This window comes from Lycium ferocissimum, chromosome 1 (assembly GCF_029784015.1).
Source record: "Lycium ferocissimum isolate CSIRO_LF1 chromosome 1, AGI_CSIRO_Lferr_CH_V1, whole genome shotgun sequence".
NCBI lineage: Eukaryota > Viridiplantae > Streptophyta > Magnoliopsida > Solanales > Solanaceae > Lycium > Lycium ferocissimum.
In genome coordinates, this window is record NC_081342.1 from 49,725,642 (window position 1) to 49,746,774 (window position 21,133).

The 21,133-nt window shown below is 38.2% G+C and overlaps 1 protein-coding gene across 3 annotated transcripts; it reads left to right on the plus strand.

The window, feature by feature from the left end:
- The first annotated feature begins 12,409 nt into the window (after positions 1-12,409).
- LOC132055179 (pheophytinase, chloroplastic-like) lies at positions 12,410-19,991 on the plus strand. Of its 3 annotated transcripts, XM_059446904.1 has the most exons (7): positions 12,410-12,731; positions 13,998-14,101; positions 14,243-14,998; positions 16,347-16,573; positions 17,050-17,241; positions 17,330-17,486; positions 19,456-19,991. In XM_059446904.1, exons 3-7 carry the CDS (start codon positions 14,258-14,260, stop codon positions 19,696-19,698), a joined length of 1,560 nt encoding a protein of 519 aa, XP_059302887.1. In that variant the 5' UTR covers positions 12,410-12,731; positions 13,998-14,101; positions 14,243-14,257; the 3' UTR covers positions 19,699-19,991. The 3 variants fall into 3 exon arrangements, with proteins under 3 accessions (XP_059302887.1, XP_059302882.1, XP_059302875.1); XM_059446899.1 differs by lacking the exon at positions 13,998-14,101 and having other exon boundaries at positions 12,410-13,540; XM_059446892.1 differs by lacking the exon at positions 13,998-14,101.
- Positions 19,992-21,133: the final 1,142 nt, after the last annotated feature.

Genomic DNA, 21,133 nt, shown 5'->3' on the forward strand with positions numbered 1-21,133 from the left:
GAAGAGCAGGCTCACTGCACCTACGTCGAGGCCGAGCCGGATGGCCAACCATGGTACGCCGACATCAAGACATACTTAGGAAAGGGGGAATACCCCCCCCCAGAGAGTTTAAAAAATCAAAGGAAGACCGTCAGAAGACTGGCCAACAGCTCATTCTGAAAAAAGAAGTATTGTACATACACACCGCCTGATCTCAAATTACTCAGATGTGTGGACGCCGAAGAAGCCACAAGATTGTTGAAAGAGGTGCACGCAGGGGCGTGCGGTCCTCACATGAATAGGTTTGTCCTTGCGAAGAAAATCCTCAGGGAAGGATACTACTGGATGACCATGGAGTATGACTCGTGAAAATTTGTGCAGAAATGCCATCAATGCCAGATACACGGAGATTTAATCAAGGTTTCTCCTACCGAATTACACGCGATGAGCTCTCCGTGGCCCTTCATAGCGTGGGGAATGGACGTCATAGGACCTATCGAACCACCGACCTCCAATGGACACCGTTTCATCTTAGTCACCATTGACTACTTCACCAAATGGGTGGAAGCTGCCTCCCACAAGTCGGTAACCAAGAAAGTCGTGACCGATTTTGTCCGGAACAATCTAATATGCCTCTTTGGTATATCGGAGTCCGTCATCACGGATAACGGTACCAATCTGAACAGTTATTTGATGAAGGACATCAGCGAACGATTTCAAATAACACACAAAAACTCTACCGCCTACCGACCACAAATGAATGGAGTCGTAGAGGCTGCTAATAAGAATATTAAGAGAATACTGAGAAAGATGATTGACAACTATCGGGATTGGCACGAGCAGCTGCCTTACGCTTTGTTGGGGTACCGAATGACAACCCGCACTTTCACTGGTGTAACTCCCTATCTCCTTGTCTATGGTACAGAAGCGGTCATACCCGGGGAAGTAGAGATCCCCTCGCTCCGGATCATCCAGGAGGTAGAGCTGCAAGATGCAGAGTGGGTTAAGAGTCGTTACGAACAGCTGGCTATAATAGAGGAGAAGAGAATGGTGGCAGTGTGCCACGGACAGCTATATAGGCAGAGGATGTCTCGAGCCTTCAACAAGGGGATCAGAACCCGACTCTTTCAGATCAGGCAACTCGTGCTCAAGCAAGTGTTCTCCACCAGGAGGAATATAAGGGAAAATTCGCGCCAAATTGGCAAGGGCCATACATGGTCAGAAAGGTACTCTCGGGAGAAGCCGTGATCTTAGCCGAAATGGACGGGCAGGAGTGGCCCAAGGCTATCAACGCTGATGTGCTCAAGAGATACTACGTTTAGGATTTTATTTGCTTGTAAATGCATTGTTATTTCCTTGTAATCGCACCTTCCGTATGTACTTGTACTGGAATAGGAGCAAAAAACCAGTCATCTATATAATGAACTATGCAATGACCTGATTTCCCATGGCGGGATACGTAGGCAGTCCATATCGGACCCGGTCGCCTTGTTAAAAAAAAACTCAATTACTTTTACCCGAACTACGTTCGACCTGAATTCCTGCTGCGATAGGATACGTAGGTGCTTTCGAGCTTGGTCGTCATAAGAGAAAAACTCAAAAACCATTAAGAAAACCCCAGAGGCAATAGAAACGGAAAAATTAAAACGCGAGGACTGGCCAGTGTCAAACCCACACTGGGGCAGAATTTTTGAGAAGATCTCAAAAATTTCTACCAAGGAACAATCAACAGAAAGTAGCAAGGGCCTCTTCAGGGAAGCCTAAACTGAGCCAAAATTTTCAAGAAAAGTAGCAAGGGCCTCTTCAGGGAAGCCTAAACTGAGCCAAAATTTTCAAGAAAGGTCTTGGGATCCCCTCGCAAAGTTCGGAGTCAGCAGTCGTACCTCTCGGGATCTGGAAGACCGCGCTCACAGTCACATGTCAGGAAAAAATATTTTTTGAAATAATAATAATATATATATATACTCGTTAGTATAAGGGTGCCCTAAAACCGTCTCTAGGAATGCCGAGGCCAAGAGGATTCAGAAGAACGTCCAGGGAAGACGCCAGACGGGAGCACAACAGCGCTAATCGTCTTTTTAGGAAACTCATAATTGTCTGTGGATACAGGTCTTAACAGGAAAGGAGATAGAAACGGGGAAGCCAAGACCGGCGAAGACAACAAAAGAAGCGAATGATAAAGAAATGTTCAACTAGAAAGGGATAACAAAAGGGCAAAGGAGCATCAAAGACACATTCGACCAAAAGGGGTCATTACAAAGACAAAGGGGCATATCCGGCCATGAGGGTCCCAACCTACGCATAACAAGATCATGCAGCTGCAAAGGCCATATCCGTATCTTTTAACTCCTTTCGATCATTCCAATTCTCAACTTTCCTGTCGCTAAAAGGGCCATTGCATATTTATTTTTTGTCGCCGAGAGGGCCATGCCAAAAGGGCCATTGCATATTTATTTTCTGTCGCTGAGAAGGCCATGCTAAAAGGGCCATTGCATATTTATTTTCTGTCCCCGAGATGGCCATGCCAAGAGGGCCATTCATACATTTCATACTTTGAAAGGGCCATTCATACATCTCATACTGCCAAAAGGTTCATTCATACATCTCATACTGCCAAAAGGGCTATTCATACATTTCATACTGCCAAAAGGGCTATTCATACATTTCATACTGCCAAAAGAGCCATTCATGCATTCATTTTAATGTTGCCGATGAGGCTGTTCATTTCATTACATACTGCTATCACGTGTTAGCTTCTACTACAGAAAGGATCATTTCAGGAAAATATACGAAGACATCCGCGTTATTGTAACTCTTTAGAAACAGGGGCACGATCTCCGACAGAAAGCCAACCTGCTGAACTGGATCCAAACAAATCGCGAAGCAAACGTGGAACTTTTCTTACGGGGCCGGCCCAAAAGGGCGCCCATGAGAGTTAAACGCTTCGGTCGAGATTTGGAGGACCCCACCCCCAAACTCAGCCAAGCCTGCTTGCTTTTGATTTCTTTTGCTAAAAATCGCAACTAGTCAGGTACACACCTGGAAATCCGAAGGTATTCCCGCATAAGGGACATACCTTTCTCCAATAAGTCGAACTACATGCGGCTAGATTCCCAGAGACCAGGGATATGTAGGCAGTCTCATGACCAGAGAGCCGGCCACGCTCCAACAAAATGCCCGGGCACAGGCACGATACCGTTGATCCCGGGATTCTCCCGCTACGCACCCGAAAGTCTTTAATAGAGTCGAACTACAAGTGGCCTGAACTCTCGTATAGCCCGAGATATGTAGGGAACCCAACAGCCCGGGTCCGGCCACACTTATGTGATTTGCATGAAAATTGAAGGGTAAAAAGAGTCAGGTCGGTCAAAAACCAGGGTCTCGCCATCCCCGAACACCGAAGGGGCAGTTGTTGACACCTGATTTTTGGCCTCCCATAATTCACTTTACTTACTCAGGGTCCTTGGATAATAAATAGATAATTTTGCACACTCGCAGAGATTTCTGAATAATTTTAAAACAATTATTCAAGTTAACATTTTACTTCCATAAATTAATAGGGGCACTTTCAAAGATTTATTAATTATTTAGAAATTTATCAGTATTTTACAGTACTTTCTATAATTCCCCCGACATGCCGATGCAATTTCAAATAATTGTTCATTTAATTCAGCAAAAATCAAAAAAGGTTAGATAAAAGGCATTTTCATCTATTTTTATCCAAGGAATTTGAGTAATTAAAAGAATTCGCTACTTTTACCCCTTGAGCTTTGAATTATTGCTATAGGCATATTTGTGCCACTTATGGAAAAATTATTTTTAATTATGATTTTTAGCCTAATTATTATTATTGTGCATTTATGACCACCTCATGGTTCAATACAGCTGGAGTCAATTTGCAAATTTCTGAATTTCGGATGGCCTTAATTGAAATGTCCAAGTCGTGGACAGATTGACTAAGGGCATTCATGCAAATTAGTCTTAATTGGTTAAATTAATTACCGGAGTAAGGCTATGCTTGCAAATAATTAATTGCGAGGATACCTATACAATTAATTACAATGATTGACCGTAGTTGCAGTCTTTATTTATTGAATGGTCAATTTGAGGTTTTTTCTGCAAAAGTGGGTTTCAAAACTCTCTTTTTAAATTTTGTTACGTCTTCAATCGCCCTCATTTTAAGTATTTCCTTTAATGATTACGTACTTTGAGTAACAGCTTCTTTTATTGGATTATTTTTGTTTCCTATGAGCGTATATACGCTCGATATGTGCGTGTATACATGCAAAATATTAAAAAAGGGTCAGCTTTTAAAAAATAAAGGGCCAGGTCCAGCCCACAAAGAGGCTAACCTGGCCCAAGCTGCAATATAATACTCCCTCGGTGTATTGACAAAACATGGGGGGGGGGGGGGGGGGGGGAGGGGTTATATTATTTTAGAGGAAGGGCTAGGGTGAAACCCTAGCCGCCTCCCTACTCCCTCACCTTTCTACCCCCTCCCCCCCTCCTCCCGATCGGGTCAAATTGCCGATAATGTGCTCCCACCAATGTAGTGACGTCGTTGGGTAATGCTTCGTCCTTTTTCCTCTGGTTTTGCCTGATTTTTCATCCAAACAGCCCCTATAAGGTACAATCTGCGTTTTATGTTCATTTTTTACTCCATTTACAGTTGTGAGGAATGATTGTGTCCATTTATTGTCATAAGCTTTGAATCTGAGTCCTTCCTTTGCGGATGCGGCTCGAAATTGTGAAATATGGAGGAGTCCCACATCGTTTTTTGTAAAGTGGAGAGCATTCTGGGGCTTCTATAAATAGAAACCCCCTTCCATGAGTAAAGGAGGTCAGATTTTAAAAAGGGTTAAGGAATTGGAGATATAAAAATTCTGAAAGTTGAATATTTTTAGTTTTTTTAAGGTTATTTCGATTTGCTCGAAAGCCTAGTCTAAAATCTTGGTTTTTATTTTATTTTGGTTGCTGGGCTTGTGTTTGGAGAGGGAAGTTTTCTCAAATCCACGTTTGGTCTTGGCCGTGCCCAGAAAAGGTAATAATCTTTTTGTTTGTTGCCTTCCCTTTAATTCCTGTCAAATTTGCTTTCATTTGTTTATTTTTTGAATGGTTTGTTGTTAGTGATAAGTAGTTGTTTCCAGCATTAATTATTATGGTAATTTATTAGCTTAACTAAGGTTTGGTGTGATAAATAGAGACAGTAGATGAATGTTGTTGGTTTGATTATGATCATGCTGTGGCATTTGTTCCAGTGTTATGGAATCCAGTTATGTTGTAAAGATGGCCTAGTCTGATATGCTTTCATTTGGCTTATTTTTGAATGGTCTGTTGTTAGCACTGGATAATGTTTTTTTTTTTAGCTTTAGTTGTCATGGTAATTTCCTTGAACTAGAGTTTGGTGCTGATGGGATAAATGTAGGCAGCAGGTAGTGTTGTGGGTTTGATTAAATCATGTTACAACATTTGTTCTGCCTTAATGAAATCCAATTATACTGGTAGAAGGAGTTTATTTCTATGACATGGGTGGAGTGCCTGTTTTGTTTGAACTTAGGATCAAAAGAATGAATTAGTTTAGTTGAGATGTTGGCTGAGGTTTTGTTTGATAATGGTATGGATGAGTAACATAATAGGTTAAAGGGGAAATGAGTGGCTAGTTATCTTGGTTGAATGAGAGGAGAAATGAAGTAAGCCTGTAGCTGATAATTGTGATCCCAGCCTGATCTTAGATAGGCTCATGACATCCTATTGGTGATACCATGACTGTGCAGTCATATGTGGTCTACTTCCTGATCCTGATGAAACTTGTTAAGATTAAAATGGTCAGTAAGGGTATATAATTTGGTCTAGTGTTGGTATATGTATATAGTATGAGTCCTACTTGCTGTTGAAAGGAGAAGGGTCATATGGAAGAAGGTGATTCTGAAAAATAGGATGAGGTCTCTTATCTGTTTCCCTTGTTGTTCTTCTTTCTTTGTGAACTATGTGAGCCTTTTTATTTATTTATTCAGAACTTGGTCATTTGCACCTAATGCTTGCCTCCTATCTGGAAAATCCTGTCTATTTGTTCAAGCTATCTCTACCATGTATATTATTGATATCATGTTTGGTCTCTTGTGAGGGTGTAGACCTAAGAGATATAATAAGACTGTTTTTATGTGACTTTGTAAGGGTGTGGCATTGTGCTACTCCATGATCACCTAGACTAGTCATTTGTTTCTGTCACACATTATCCTTAGGTGGTTTAGCTCAACCTCTAATCTGCAGCTTGTTCTTTAACCTGTTACATGCCTCCTATGTGAATCTCTACTGGATTCAAAGGTCAAAACTAAGTCACTCTAAGTCTGCTCTCACATAAGTGATATCCCGTGTCCCCCCCCCCCCCCCCCTTTTTTTTTTTTACTTGTTCATACTTGTTGAGTAGAGACCCTCCTATCTCTTTAGAATATATGTGTTTGGCTGAAGTGTAGTTTGCTTCCCTTTGTGATAAGTATGACCTGCCTGCTTTCCTTCTTTCCTTCCTCTTTTCCTGAGTTTTGCCTTATTTTCCCCCCAACCTGCTAGCTAAATTTGTATGAACTAGAGCTAAATATATACCCTGTCACTATTGGCCTTGAACCAACACTTGTGCATGGCCTGCTTCAACTCTAAGCCTCACACCCCTTCCTTTTGCCTTCCCACTTGCCTGCTCATGCTATTTGTGTAAATAACTCATCTAAGATTGACTTGCATATGCATTTAGCCACCTGCATAGCACCTTGCCAAGCCTCCCTCTTGCATTAGCCCAGGCTCAAACTAGTTAGTAAGTATGCCCTCTTGCTTAGATAAGGTGTCCATGTAGATTGATCACCATGTTTACTATGCCTGCATCCCATGTATACCTCTTGACTGAAACTAGCTTTGTCTTCTCCTTGAACTGCCACTGCTTGAAGTATTTAGGCAAACCTGGCATACTTGTTGTTGCATTGAGTGTGTGATCATCCACGTCCTGTGTGTCTCACTATGCTCCTGTCACCTGTCAACAAAACATCCATGCCTTAAGACCACTGAATGATTGTCTAGATTGCTTAAGTGTATAACTTCCCACTGGCAACTTCATCATAAGGTCCTGCCTATCATATTTTTGTCTCCCTCACCTTATTTAGTATTTGTCCATGTTATGCCAGGTCTACTTATTTTTTTTTCTTTTCTTCTTTCCCTCTTCTTGTTTTTTTTCCTTTTCTTTCCTTGCTTGATGTTGACATCCATCGTCCCTCCCCTTGCTCTTAACATGCCTGTTCCCTGCCCCTGCTTCATTATTTTGGCTGCACCACCTTGTTTGTTTCGCCTCACTTAATCATATAGTCCTAGGTACCAACTTTGCCCACCTACATTTAACTATGTACTATAGATATAGAGATTGGTCTTTGTGGTATCCTTATGGTTTATGCTGAACTTATGACCATGCTACATCCTTTTGCTGGTGCTGAACTCTTCTGTTAAGATTCTTGTTTTGCCTTGTTTTGTGCTGAGGCCTTCTCTGCTGGATAGAAATGTATGTTTGGATCCTTAGTCCTGGAGATGGTATTTTGCTTAGGCCCCATCATGTCCCTACCCCTGTCCATGTATGATCTTGCCCAGCTTGCCTTGCTAATGTGATTAATTGCTGCTATTCCCATACACATGCTTGGTCATAACATCTTGTTTAAAGTAAGCTTAATGTCATTTGCTTGTGAGCACTAAATTTGCCTAAGAGTAGTCCTGTATACTTCTTGATTCTGTGAAGACTTGACCTCAATATGGGCCTGAGTGACTCCTCTTCTTGAGCTGATGTTGCTACACCTGTGCTGTTGTATTATTAGTAACCTTTGCTTCCTTCAACCTTGCGGTGAAAATGCTAATCATATTCCCCTGTTGTGCCTTGGCTGATCTGCAATAAACTTACCTAATCATTTCATGCTATGCCTCACTTATATCTTTTGTTCCTAGGCGGTGCTATTGTTTTTCATGTGTCAGCTTAGTTGATCCTTTTGTTTTAGTCTTAAAGCCTTATGCTCTCTACTGTCTCTCTTTGGGATTTGTTAGTTTTGAAATGAGTCGTGGTAGTTTGGGGTTGTCCGAGCCTTTGCCGGTATTAGCCATGCCTGGGGTCCCTAGACACCCCTTGGAACTTGTGCGACATCGGGTATACGGGGCAAGGACCCAGTCCCCATACCATGTCAAGTCTCAAACTAATAAAACCCCATTTTGGGACTGGTATGGGGTAAGCATAAAACTTTATATGGTTTTGTCCGATATGTATATATACATAAATACAGTTGATTATTATTATAGTGATAAGTTCAGCGATTATAAACTAACCGGGGTTTTCTTTCTTTTCCCCCCTCCCCTCCTATCACAGGACTACTCGGGTCAAAAATGCATGAACCACCCTCTTGGGCCTAAGGCCCAAGTAGGAATACTACTTCAAAAATAGAGTCCGGGAAGACAAAGAAGATAGCAAGGCGCGCAGAAGGCCCAGCCATGGGTGAAAATGGCTAACTAGGGGCTTGGTACGCCCCTAGTCTAACTTAGTCTCTTTACATTCATTCAAAGATTTATTTCCATTTTGATGTGCTTGTACAAAGTGTATTCAAACTCATATTGTAGTGGAAATCCTTATGATTGGAATTAGACGTCTTAGGACAACGGTTCTTATGCCGGTTAGTTGACTTTAGGTCCCCGTGTGTGATTTTTCTTTAAAACCACAGACTCAACATAATTTCTTCCCTTTTTATAACTAAGTATCAAAATAAGGCTTTAAGCTGCTTCCAAACAGATCGCCATTGATTTTCCAAGCTTTAACAAACAAATCACATTTTATATAATAAAGTTATTTCATAAAAAATGAGCTTATTAATTAAATTCCTACTCCAAACTGAATTTTCGAAGATCAGCTTTAAATTGGACAGGTTTAACAAATTGGATTTAATCTATACATGATCAATTTTGGCATAATATTGGGCTGGTTTTCAGGCGACAACAAAAAATCAGATTTTTTCCAAAGCCATGAAACTCATCTCTGAAAAATAGAAACAAGTGGAAGTTTTTTTTAGCACGAACGCTGTTTTGGCCCAAAGTTGGCCCAAATTAACCTCTATTTTTCAGGCGGGATATACTCGTTAAAAAATAAAATACCTTTATAAACGATTAAAGAACCTACGCGTAATATAAAGTTCCGGATAAGACTGAAACGTACCAATACGAGTCAACCCGAGCCCCCGGTGTATGAGTATAAAATAAACAATATTTCTTTATAGTTTACTCATTTCTTACATAAAGGGAAACTATTTACGCACAGATAATATAAATCCGAAACTACGATACCCCTATAAATAAAGGGGATATATTCTTTCAAAATATATGATATGCATGACAGTTCTTCTTTTGCGGGAAAATAAACACAAAATAAGCAGTTTAAACAAATACTCATACACCGGGATTCGAAGGTCAATCGTATAGTATGGATCCTTAATACTGGGGTGCCTAACACCTTCCCCAGGGGATCACTAGAATCCTTACCTAGAACTCTGAATTACGAAGGTTTTGTCACTGTATTTGAATAAGCCCTTCGAAACCGGTTTTTCTAATTTCCTAAAAATTAGGTGACGATTCTTTTAAAACAAAGTCCGAAAGAGCGTCAGCGAGTTCGTAGTAGACTTCTTGCGCCCTAAACCCCCGCAAAAAAGCGAACCGTTACAGATGTTTCCACTTCTTCATGCGTTATCTAATCATTGTCGGCGTATGATACTTACCAGTGCAAGTGTTGTACTGATACTACTCTTGTTGCACTTTTTATTGAGTGTAGAGTACGATCCAAGCTCCAGTTCTACGTCCCGTGACTGATATGTGAGGGTGACATCTTTCGGTCATTCAGAGTGAGCTACTTGGTCATCCGTGGCCCCTGAAGGAAACTCTTTATCTATTTCTGTTTTTTGTATTCGACAGACAGTTTATAGCCTTCGAGCATTTTCAGACTTGTATTCCTGACTATGTTTAGTGCTGTTGTACCCTTTTGACCAGATTTTGGGAATGTTGAGACATTTCTAGTTATGATAAGTATTTTAGACTTGATAACTTTTTCTTATTTAAACTTTCCGCTTATTTAACTTGTTTTTGGGAATGTGATTCGCCTACTGGGGGGGGGGAGATAGTGTAGGTGCCACCACGACTCGCGATTTGGGTCGTGACAGTTAGTGACTGTGGAATGAGTGTACGTGTGGTGTATTTTTTTTTATGTATGTTAAGTGTAAGATGTATGTGACTGTTTGTCTTATATATCACTGAACATAAATTAATGTACACATGATATACAAAATACATACAAATGACATACAAAATAAATACAACATCGCCGCATTATACCGTTGGAATTGAGTTTTGCTTATTTCATTTACTAGTTTGAAACTATTGGAGTAAAACAGATTCACTGTTGGAGTGCAAGCTCACTAGTGATGGAACAATAAAAAATAAAAATAAAAAGGCAATCGGTGCACTAAGCTCCCGCTATACACGACATTTGGACCACAAGAGTCTATTGTACGCAGCTGGCCCTTTTTCTGATCCGTGCATAGTGGGGAAATTAATCCACCGGGCTGTTTTTTTTTTTAAAAAAAAAAAAATTATTATTGTTTCACCACTAGTGAGCTTGCACCCCAACAATAACGACTAAAATTTATGGAAAGAGAAGATAGGAAGAAGTAAGAAAGGAAGCTCTTCAAAATCCCTAATTTTGTTTTATTTGTTGAAGATTGTATATATTTTGTTATAAGAATTATTACTCTCTCTGTTTCAAAATGTTCGTGTTATGTTCTTTTTCGCTTGTTTTAAAAAAAAATGTCTCTTTCCTTTTTTGGTAACTCTTTAATTTCAACTCTCCACATAACATGTTCAAGACCACTAGATTAAAGGGCATTTTGATACATTCGGCATGTCTTTAATTTAAAACCACAAGATTCAAAAGTCTTTTTTATTTTTTAAACTCCATGCTTAGTCAAAATCAGACAAACATTTTGAAACTGAGGGAGTAGTAGTTTTTGAAAGTATGGTTCTTTGGTCAAATAAGGTAATCAGAACACTAATTTTGTATCTTTAGAAAAAAAAAAAAAAAAAAAAAAACTCAATTCAAAACTCTAGGATGATATTTTTTTTTTCTATTACTCCATCCGTTCCTAAATAAATGGTGTTTTAAGTTTTTCATTTTGATTCAAATTAAGCGGTGCTTTAGGATTTCAAGAAAAAATTTCAAAATAACCTTTATTTACATAATCAAAAATCATTAAGTAGTTTTTCTAGTAAAGAGATCACTGAGCCTGTTTGGCCAAGCTTTTTTTTAGGCTAGAAGCGCTTTATTTTTTGTAATTTTTTTTTATTACATAGAGGTAGGGGAAGGGGATTACAATGTGGGGATTCGAACCCTCACCAACAAGGTGAAAGTTCAGGTAGCCAATAAACTGAGCTATTAGTTCCCTACGGCTAGAAGCCCTTTTTTTAGAGTTTGATGTGTTTGGCCAACAAAGCGCTCTTGAGGAGAGCAGAAGCAGTTTTTCTGCAGTTGGGAAAAAGCTAAAAATTTCTACTTCTTGAAAAAGCAGAAACAGAAGCAGAAATTATTTTTCTCAAGACAAAATATCCCTAGTATAAATACATATTTACCAAGTATAACCCTCATTACTCATTAGTTTTAATTATAAAACAACCCGTTTGATTACTACATATAGCAACTCATTTCATTTTGATTCTTTAATCATGCATTTCATATACTTTATTTTTTCATGATGTTTTTTGATATATTTAAATCATGTTAATTTTATACGAAAATTTGATATTTTCTTTCATTAATCTATTTATTAATTATATCGATTGAAAATTTTAATATACCTTTTCATTTTAATTAAATAAACGTATAAATTTTAATTAAAGTCTTATAGAAATTTAATATGATTTCTCTCTATAAAATAATCTTATCAATAAACGTTCACTGATGCTTGTCATTTTTATAATTTATCACTCAAAAGCACTTTTAAAAAAATATTAGCCAAACATAATCTGCTTACCAAAAACGCTTTTCAAATAAATTAGCCAAATATAAAATGCTTATTACCAAAAGTATATTTTTGAAAAACACAAAAAAAAAAAAAAAACTTATCAAAATGAGCAGATTTTACCCGCTTGGCCAAACAGACTCTTAGAAAGTGGTAAAATTTGATTAGGGATAAGTTAATAAATACTCCTAATTTTTTAAGGGGTAGACATTAAACTAAAAACATCACTTATTATGAGTAGGAGAGAGTAGTATATAAGGTGAAAAGTGGTTATTTGTGAATTTATTTACAATTTCTTCTCTTAGTTGGCATTTTGAATATGGTAGAGGGTGTGACCCCAGCCTCACGCATGAACAAATATGAAACGCCAATCAGCCATGAACACTGCCCACGTGGTGGCCCAAACAACTCAACCAAATCCTTCCTTGCACTCCTCCTTTTCCTAAATTCCAAAAATCCAGACAAATATAGTGGGCAAGAAGAGAGTGATTTTATACACTTCATATAATCCTCGTTTATTTCGTGACTTTTATTGGCTTCTAAATAAATAACTGGAACATCTCTTTCCCTCTCCAAGAGATTTTGTGGATTATATCTATTAGTATACTGCTCCTCTCTTTGAGCAGAGCAAAAAGAAATATATAACCATCTTTCCCACTGTCTTGGAGCTTCGATATCTGCTTAGAGGTAATACTCCCTCAATCCAAATTTAAGTTTCTTACTTTTTTTTTTGTCTGTTCAGAAAGAGTGTTTTTATACTGTTTAGTAAGTCGAAAATTTAAACATACTTCGTGACAAGTTTATTATAATTGCAAGATTCAAAAGACATTTTAGTATATTAACACATGATCACAAGATCTCTCTTTATTTCTTAAATGTTGTGGCTGGTCAAACCAAGACACATAAATTGGCACGGAGGCGATATTAAATTCCTTCTTTCCCTTTCTAGTCTTTCTTCAAGAAAACTCTGCTATTCTTACTTTAATCATGTTTTAATTGGACTTTTTAAAATGAAATTTCATGTTGTAGCATTAAACTTTGTTGGGTACTGAAGAATTTGTGGACATGCGTCCAGCTTCCTCCAGCCCTGCCAATAGGTCTTTTTATTTTGGTGATGACATTGTATGAAGAATTTACTAAACAAAATGGAGGTGGAATTGGTGCATTAGCCAATGAATCTGATTTTCTAATTAATATCACATATAGGGTGTGTTTGGTATGAAGAAAAATGTTTTCCTAGAAAGTATTTCCAACAAGTGAATTTCTTACTTATTTTCTAGTGTTTGGTGAGTACGACAACAACAAACCCAGTGTAATCCCACATGTGGGGTATGAGGAGGATAGAGTGTGTGTAGACCTTACCCCTACCTTTTGAAGGAAGGGAGACTGTTTCCGGTAGACCCTGGACTCAAGGGGTGAGGAAAAAAGCAGCAGTAACAACAACAACAAGATAGTAAGATAAACGAAGCGGAAGAAACAATCAGATAGAGTGTTTGGTAAGTAAGAAAAAAAAATATTATCCCAAGAGCATCTATATGTAATCTAGCAAAACACTATGATGGGTGGGATAGGGTGGAGAGTGGGGTTCGGGGGTGGGATGATCAAAGGGTGGGGGTTGGGGGCGTTGGGTGGGTGGAGAGGAGGCAATGAACTTGGAATGTTACTTATGGAACTTGTTTTTCTTACTTCCATTAGGGAAGTCACTTTTAAGGAACTTGTTTCCCTAAAGAAAATGCTTTGCAAAACATTTTGACCAACCTAACATGGGAAAATTCAGAAAATACTTTCCTCCATGCTAAACACATCCATAGTCCGAATATTTGGACTCTAATTGATTAACATTAGATTAACTTTTCTTTTTCTATTCAAGTACAAAATATACAGGGAATATTATCATATTACTAACAAATGATGAAAACCAACAACAAATTAAAAAGAATCTGATGTTGATAGGATGAATCTGATGTTGATGGATAAATCCAAAGCCGCTTCCAAGAGGAATTGTTTTTAGGGGGCCTCATTTTTTGTAGAGCAAAGCCTTAAGAAGTGAATTGCTGGTATTCTTTATTCCTTTTTTGTTTGGTGTTGGAATGGTGCATATTTCCTGATGAATTGTGTGTGATATACATGTCAGATTTCTGTTAAGCGATAATATTGCTAAGTTTTGGTATTTTCTTGATTTGAACTTTTCATTTCAGAAAGTTAATTCAGGAATGGAAATTCTATCTTGCCATTCGACATCATTTTGTTACGTTGAAAACGTTAGAGGGAAAGCCATTGGCGGATGTCTAAGTTCAAATCAGGCAAAGTTTTCCATACTGAAAGAAGAAAGAATGTGTTATGTTCTTTTTAAACTTTCTCGAGGAGCGCGTAGATATTCTGGTGCTGATCAGTTTAGCATAAAAACACCAAATCGGAGCCAAATTTGCTGCCCTATCAATGCATTGAAGGAATTTGACAATTTTGATTCAAGTGTCTTAAGTAAAAGTTATAACTCTTATGTAGTTGATAGAAAAGAGAGTAGTCCAGACGTGACTGGTGCTGGCAGTTCAGTACCGAAGGTTATCATTCCTGGTTTGCCGGATGAGAGTAAAGATGATTATGTTGCTCCCATTAGCAGTTGTTATTGGGAATGGAAGCCAAAATTGAATGTTCATTATGAGAAATCAGGGTGCCAAAATGTTAATTCCCCGGCAATGCTTTTTCTCCCTGGTTTTGGTGTTGGTTCATTTCACTATGAAAAGCAGCTAAAGGATCTTGGTCGTGATCACAGAATATGGGCAATAGATTTTCTCGGCCAGGGGAAGTCGTTACCATATGAAGATCTGACCTCTCCGTCCAAGGAACAACCTGATCCCGTTTGGGGCTTTGGAGATGAAGCAGAACCTTGGGCTAAAGAACTTGTCTATTCTATCGACCTATGGAAGGAGCAAGTGCACTATTTCATTGAAGAGGTACTACTTTGTATCTTTATATTTTCACTTTTTTGGGGTATTTCTAAAGAGTTGAGAATTAAAACATGTTAGCATTGATTTACTTTTTAATAAATTTGGTGCACTTTTGCAGTAATATTATTTATAACATGTTCAAAGAGTTTTAGCTCTTAACTAATAAAGGAAAAGAAAATCCCAGCTCTTAACCACTGCTCATCATCAATTTAATTAAGTAGGTGGGTTTTCATGTATCACATTATGTATTCTTCCTGATGCAGTAGACAATTGAATGATACTATGTAGGCGGCTGTCTTCCTTGGCACTAGTCTCTCTCTCTCTCTCTCTCTCTTCCTGGGCAGTAGGAAATAATTTTTTTTGATATAAATGGGAGTAAGCACAAAGTAGAGAATCTCAGTTTGTCTTTTCTGTGACTTATATCTATCTACAAATTCAGATAATCCTGCACCGGTTACGTTTCTTTAAGCTGAGGGTCCATTGGAAACAGCCTCTGTACCCCAAAAAGATGGGGATAAGGTCTGCGTACATCCTACTCTCCCCGGACCCCACTTGTGGGATTACACTGGGCATGGTGTTGTTCTTGTTATGAACTGATAGGCAGGAAGAATTTATACGAATGCTGGCGTGGTGATGATAAGATTTGGGGCTACAGTAAAAAAGTAATTGGACTGAAATGATTGAGTCTGAGGTTAGGCAGTTCATTATTCCTTCAGGTGTATCATCTGTGCTTCACGAATCACGACCTAGCACCAAGAAATTATTTTTGGTTCTTTCTTGTAGTTCTAAAACTTACTTCATCAGTTCCTATGAAGTAATTTGAGCTACCAAATATTACCAATGCACCTTCTATTTCCTCTGGATGATTTGATATCGATGTAAAAGGATAAAACAACAACAAACCCAGTGTAAAAAGATAATGAAGGCTTTAATCAATCCCAGCCTATCAGTAGGACTTTGTTGTTTGTGTCAACTATCCTGGTTTAAATGCTTGCTATAATGTAAACTACCTCTAAGCAGATGTGTCGGATTGCAGTCAGGCTATTAAACTTATTTTTGTCTTGTTTGCTCATGTTGCTATTTAACTGCTTGTATATTTTCCCTGAGTATCAGTTTCTAGCTGTGCTATTGCTCTGACGAGGCCATATCTGTTTTGCTGGGGCTCTTTACTTTTTTTTTTTTTTCATTACTTTTGTGACAATAGGAAAACAGACTTCCATAGGGACTTTGTTTTATTTGACTAAATAAAATTATCATAGAAAAATATATTTTGTGACAAGTCTTCTAGTTTTTGACTGGTTTTACTTTATTTATTTGAATACATAAAACTCAAAAACATCTTCTTATGCTGCAGGTTATTAAAGAGCCAGTTTACATTGTGGGGAATTCTCTTGGTGGCTATGTTGCCATTTACTTCGCGGCATGTTACCCTCATTTGGTTAAAGGTGTAACTTTGCTGAACGCAACACCTTTTTGGGGATTTTTTCCGAATCCTGTTAGATCCCCTCGATTATCTAAAGTATTTCCTTGGGCTGGACAATTTCCTCTTCCCACCTCTGTCAGAAAGGTCACAGAACTTGTGTAAGTTATATGATTTCTTTTAATGTTATTAGGCAGTTCCTTTAGTCCCATAAACTTGTCTCCTGAAGTAGGGAGTCCCTTAAGAAGCCAAATACTCCGTCCCAATTTATGCGGCACATTTGACTAGGCACGGTGTTTAAAAAAGAAAGGAAGACTTTTGAAATTTGTGGTCCAAAACAAACATTAGATATTTGTGTGGCTGTAAATCATGTCATAAAGTTAAATAATTTCTAAATATAAAAAGATGACATTCTTTTTGGTACAGACTAAAAGGAAAGTGTGCCACATAAATTGGAATAAAGGGAGTAATAAATTAGTATGTCTATTATGTTTCTCAACTTACATGAGATAAAATGCTTGGTGTTATTGGATATCATAGTGCGAGTTATCTTTTCGGAATCCTCAGGAATGATTTACGACTTGCCTCGTTGTACCCTAGTACCTAAATGTATGGCTGTGTTTTATTATGCTTTCAGATGGCAGAAAATTAGTGATCCTGAAAGTATTGCTAAGATACTGAAACAAGTTTATGCTGATCACACAACAAAGGTTGATAATGTTTTTGCTCGGATACTTGAGACGACAAAACATCCTGCAGCAGCGGCAGCTTTTGCCTCAATAATGTTTGCTCCCCGAGGACAACTTTCTTTTGAAGAGGCTTTATCTGGGTAAGTAGAGCAAAATATGACATTGCTGCAGTTGGCTTGTTTATTACTAAACTAGATCCCAAAGCTTTCAGTATTTACATTTCCATAGGTGTCAAATGAACAATGTGCCTGTGTGTCTCATGTACGGGAAAGAAGACCCCTGGGTGAAGCCTATTTGGGGTTTACAGGTGAAACGGCAACTGCCTGCAGCTCCATATTATGAGATTAGCCCTGCCGGTCATTGTCCCCATGATGAAGTTCCAGAGGTATGCCGTTATACTGAATGCTTTACTTTTATTTTTAGAAGTCATCTTAGCCATCAACTACATTTCACCTTTATATCTAAACCTCGGGCCTCTCGTCTGCATATGTGCCAACTGCCAATTTAGCTACCAAGTACTACCGTTGTGTAGGTTGCCTTTTGGTACTCAGGTGGTCAGGACTAACCTAATTTGGATTTATAATAAAAATGCTATTGGTTAGGGGTATATGCTGAGAGTCCTTTTATTAAATGAACCGCATGGATGTCAGTCTCATTAGGCAACAGGAAACCGCTTTCTAGTTACTGCTACTTCCTCTTACATAATTAATTATTAGCATGTTTTTCCCTTCTTTACCACCTCTGCAACTGGGATTTTAGCAGGGAAGAGATACGTGTGGAAATTGGTATTGAAGAGATATCATTTTACTTGAGACGTACTCCTGGTGGCTTTAGCGGGATTTAGAAATACAATTAACTGCATGCTGGATAATGTACTGGACAGTAACTGGCTGGTACATGATTAACAATTTAACTCAGTTCAACCGTGTTTCCAAGGACGTTTAGACTGTGTGCTTCTGAATTTTGGTGAAGATAATTTCTGATATTGAATAGGAAGGAGCCTTTTTTAATCGCTGAGGGTTACTGTCCAAAGACTAGCATCGAATTTCCTAAAGCCCGTGGCTTTTTGTCCTCAAGTTCACATTCTCTGTTTGTTAAAATAAAAGGGAAAATGCATAAGTTATTTTCTAAACTTGCATAGAAAAGTCATTTACACACTGGTACTTCAGGGGCGACCGTTTACCCCCCTATTCTTGTCCGAAGTGGAACTAATGCCCCTTAACTGATGATGTGGCAAAGGAAGTGGTATTAACCCAAGGCGCGTGGAAAGCCAAAATCACACAAAATGTATTATACTACTAACTTTTTTTTGAAAATTGGACTAACGAATTTTTTTTTCGAGCAAAACCTCCAATATTATCTGATCAACTTTCAACTCATTTGATCATTCATCTCTCTCACTTTAATCTCCTTTCTCTCGGCATTACTTTGTCAAAAACTATCATGATCTTGCCAGCTTTTCCTTCAAGTTAGAGCTCAATGGTTTTGAACCCCTTTTTGTTGGTGTAAGATGGTAGCAGCGAAGGGAGATTTGGGTAAGAAAATTTGCGAACAAAATGAAGAAAGAGATAAGAAATGAAAAAAGAAAAAGAAAAGGTGTGAGAAAATTAAATTATTTAGCATCTAACATCACTCTGACATGGCAGATAACGTGGCAACTCGTGGAAGACATTGCTCACCAAAAGGTTGGTTCTGCATTTTTTGGGGGGTAATAAATACTATTTGGACAAGAATAAGGAGGTAAACGGTAGCGCGTAAAGTATTAATGTGTGACTTTTCTGAGCAAGTTTAGGAGGCAACTTATGTATTTTCCCTAAATAAAACTATACAGGCCATCTTTTTCTTAACAGTTCAGCAACACACAGAGCATCAAATAAACCCTTAAAATCTAATTTGTCACTATTGTAAAAGAGGTATGTCCCGGACCCTCAGATCTGTAAATTGCTCCTACCTTCCTCAAAGAACCTTGTCCTTGACTCACAAAATCCGTAAATTTGTCCTGCCAGCCTTGTCCCAGGCCCTTCAGTCATCCTACTTTATGTTCGTTTTCTGGTGCATGGATTGTAGCCAACTGTAAAAGCTTATGTAAGTTCTTGATTAATTACCTAATGCAAGGAAAAGATAAGTAACTAAGTGTCTCTCATCTTTGCTTGACATTCTGAGATTGCTTATGAAGTCGTTTTAATTGTGCTTGGAATTCTTTCAAAGAACGAATAGCTTACACATAGAAGTTGGCTCTGGACTAATTCTTGATAGTGACAGTTTTTTCTGGGACAACTTGAAATATTCAAATGAGAACATATGAATAGGGTAAGTAATTATTAGTGTAGGTGAAGGAGATTTTATATGTACAGGTCGTGAATTTTCTGCTCCGTGGATGGATGAGGAGCCTAGAGTCCCATGGCTCAGTTGCATTGCTTCTGCTTGAAAGTCCAGAAAGTGTTGAATGTGATATTGTCAGAGACTTGGAATTCTTTTGTGAGGGGCCAAAAAGATCAGCGCGGGTGCAGTTTTATGGGTCAACGGTTCCCCATTGGAAGAGGGTTAGTGCGTATCTGAAAACTCAGTTTCAAAATCGAGGGGCTTACTCTCGATAAATGATCAGAATTCAAGCAATGTAGATTGTCATTTAGGTTAAGAAACTTCTGAGCAATGTAAATTGTTACATAGGTTAACACATGATATTTATTCATATTAAGTTCTTTTATTTGGCCTGTGAATAGATGTTCCCAGGGAAATGGATATTTTGTAATTGTAGTCCTAGATCAAGATTGTAGTAAAGCTGCAACGACCATCTCGTTTACGGGGAAATGTGTGATTCTTTTTATTTTTGGTTCTTGTAAATGACACTAATAAGGATAAGTTGGAAGTTTCTAAGTATTGGATGCTATTTTTCAGACTGTATCAAAATTACTGTTCTACAAGAAAGATATATTAACCTCCAAAACCAAGAATTAGTCTGAAGCTTTTTTTTATTTTTTTATTAAAGCACATCTCTTATTTGCAGGAGATAAAAGGATTAGAAAATAACCTTTGAAACAACAAATAAAATATTAACTACTACCACTAATGTCAAGCTAGTTGGGATGCCTTTTCTTTTTGGTTGGGATTTACTATTGAATAATACTCCCTCCGTTTCAATTTGTTTTGGCACGGAGTTTAAGAGAGTAAAGAAGATCTTTGAATCTCGTGGTCATAAACTAAAGATATGTTAAATGTACAAAAAATGCTCTTTAATCTTGTGGTCCTACATATGCCATGTGGAAAGTTGGAATGAAAGAGTTGCCAAAAAGGAAAGAGACATTAACAACTACACCGACAGACAAAGTGTGATTCTATTGAAGGCCGTTGCTGGAGATAGACAGGGAAGGACATGCAAACTCGCTAACAAGGCAACAGTAGTAGAGAATGTAAAGACTGAGCTCAAGCAGAAGACGATACGCTAACAAGGCAACAAAGAGTAGAGAATGTAAAGACTGAGCTCAAGCAGAAGACGATGAATGTGAATGAGGTGATTTCTCCAGGAATGAAAGTCGCTGATGGAGATGCTAGTTGGCCAACTTTGCCAAATCGAAAGGATACATTTGAATACCCTGCTATGACTACTGAGAAATCTCTAGTCATGGGAAATTTAGCTCGACTTCCAATTGCCACAACAGGAACTCAGAGAAGGATAAAGTAACACCTCGTTCCTTCGGGCTAAGGTTGACCCGTAATATGGAATATAATGTAATCAAGATGGGAAGTCTGGGAAGTGTTTTGAAACCTATAAAAGGTTTAAGAAGAGTCCTTTGGGCAAAGTACAGTCGAAAGCTACTCTATGGAGCATGTTTTCAAGTGAATTTGCACCAGGTCTCACTTAAAGTACGTATTTAGAAAAATATATAAGGAATTTGAGATAACTTAAAACATAAAAATTATAGATCTTTGAAATATCTTTCCATTAATATATGGTGGAGCCCAAATAGACATTTGTACAAAAAGTTATGTACGTTTTACTAAACAGTATTCCACCGATTTACTGTCCGTGAA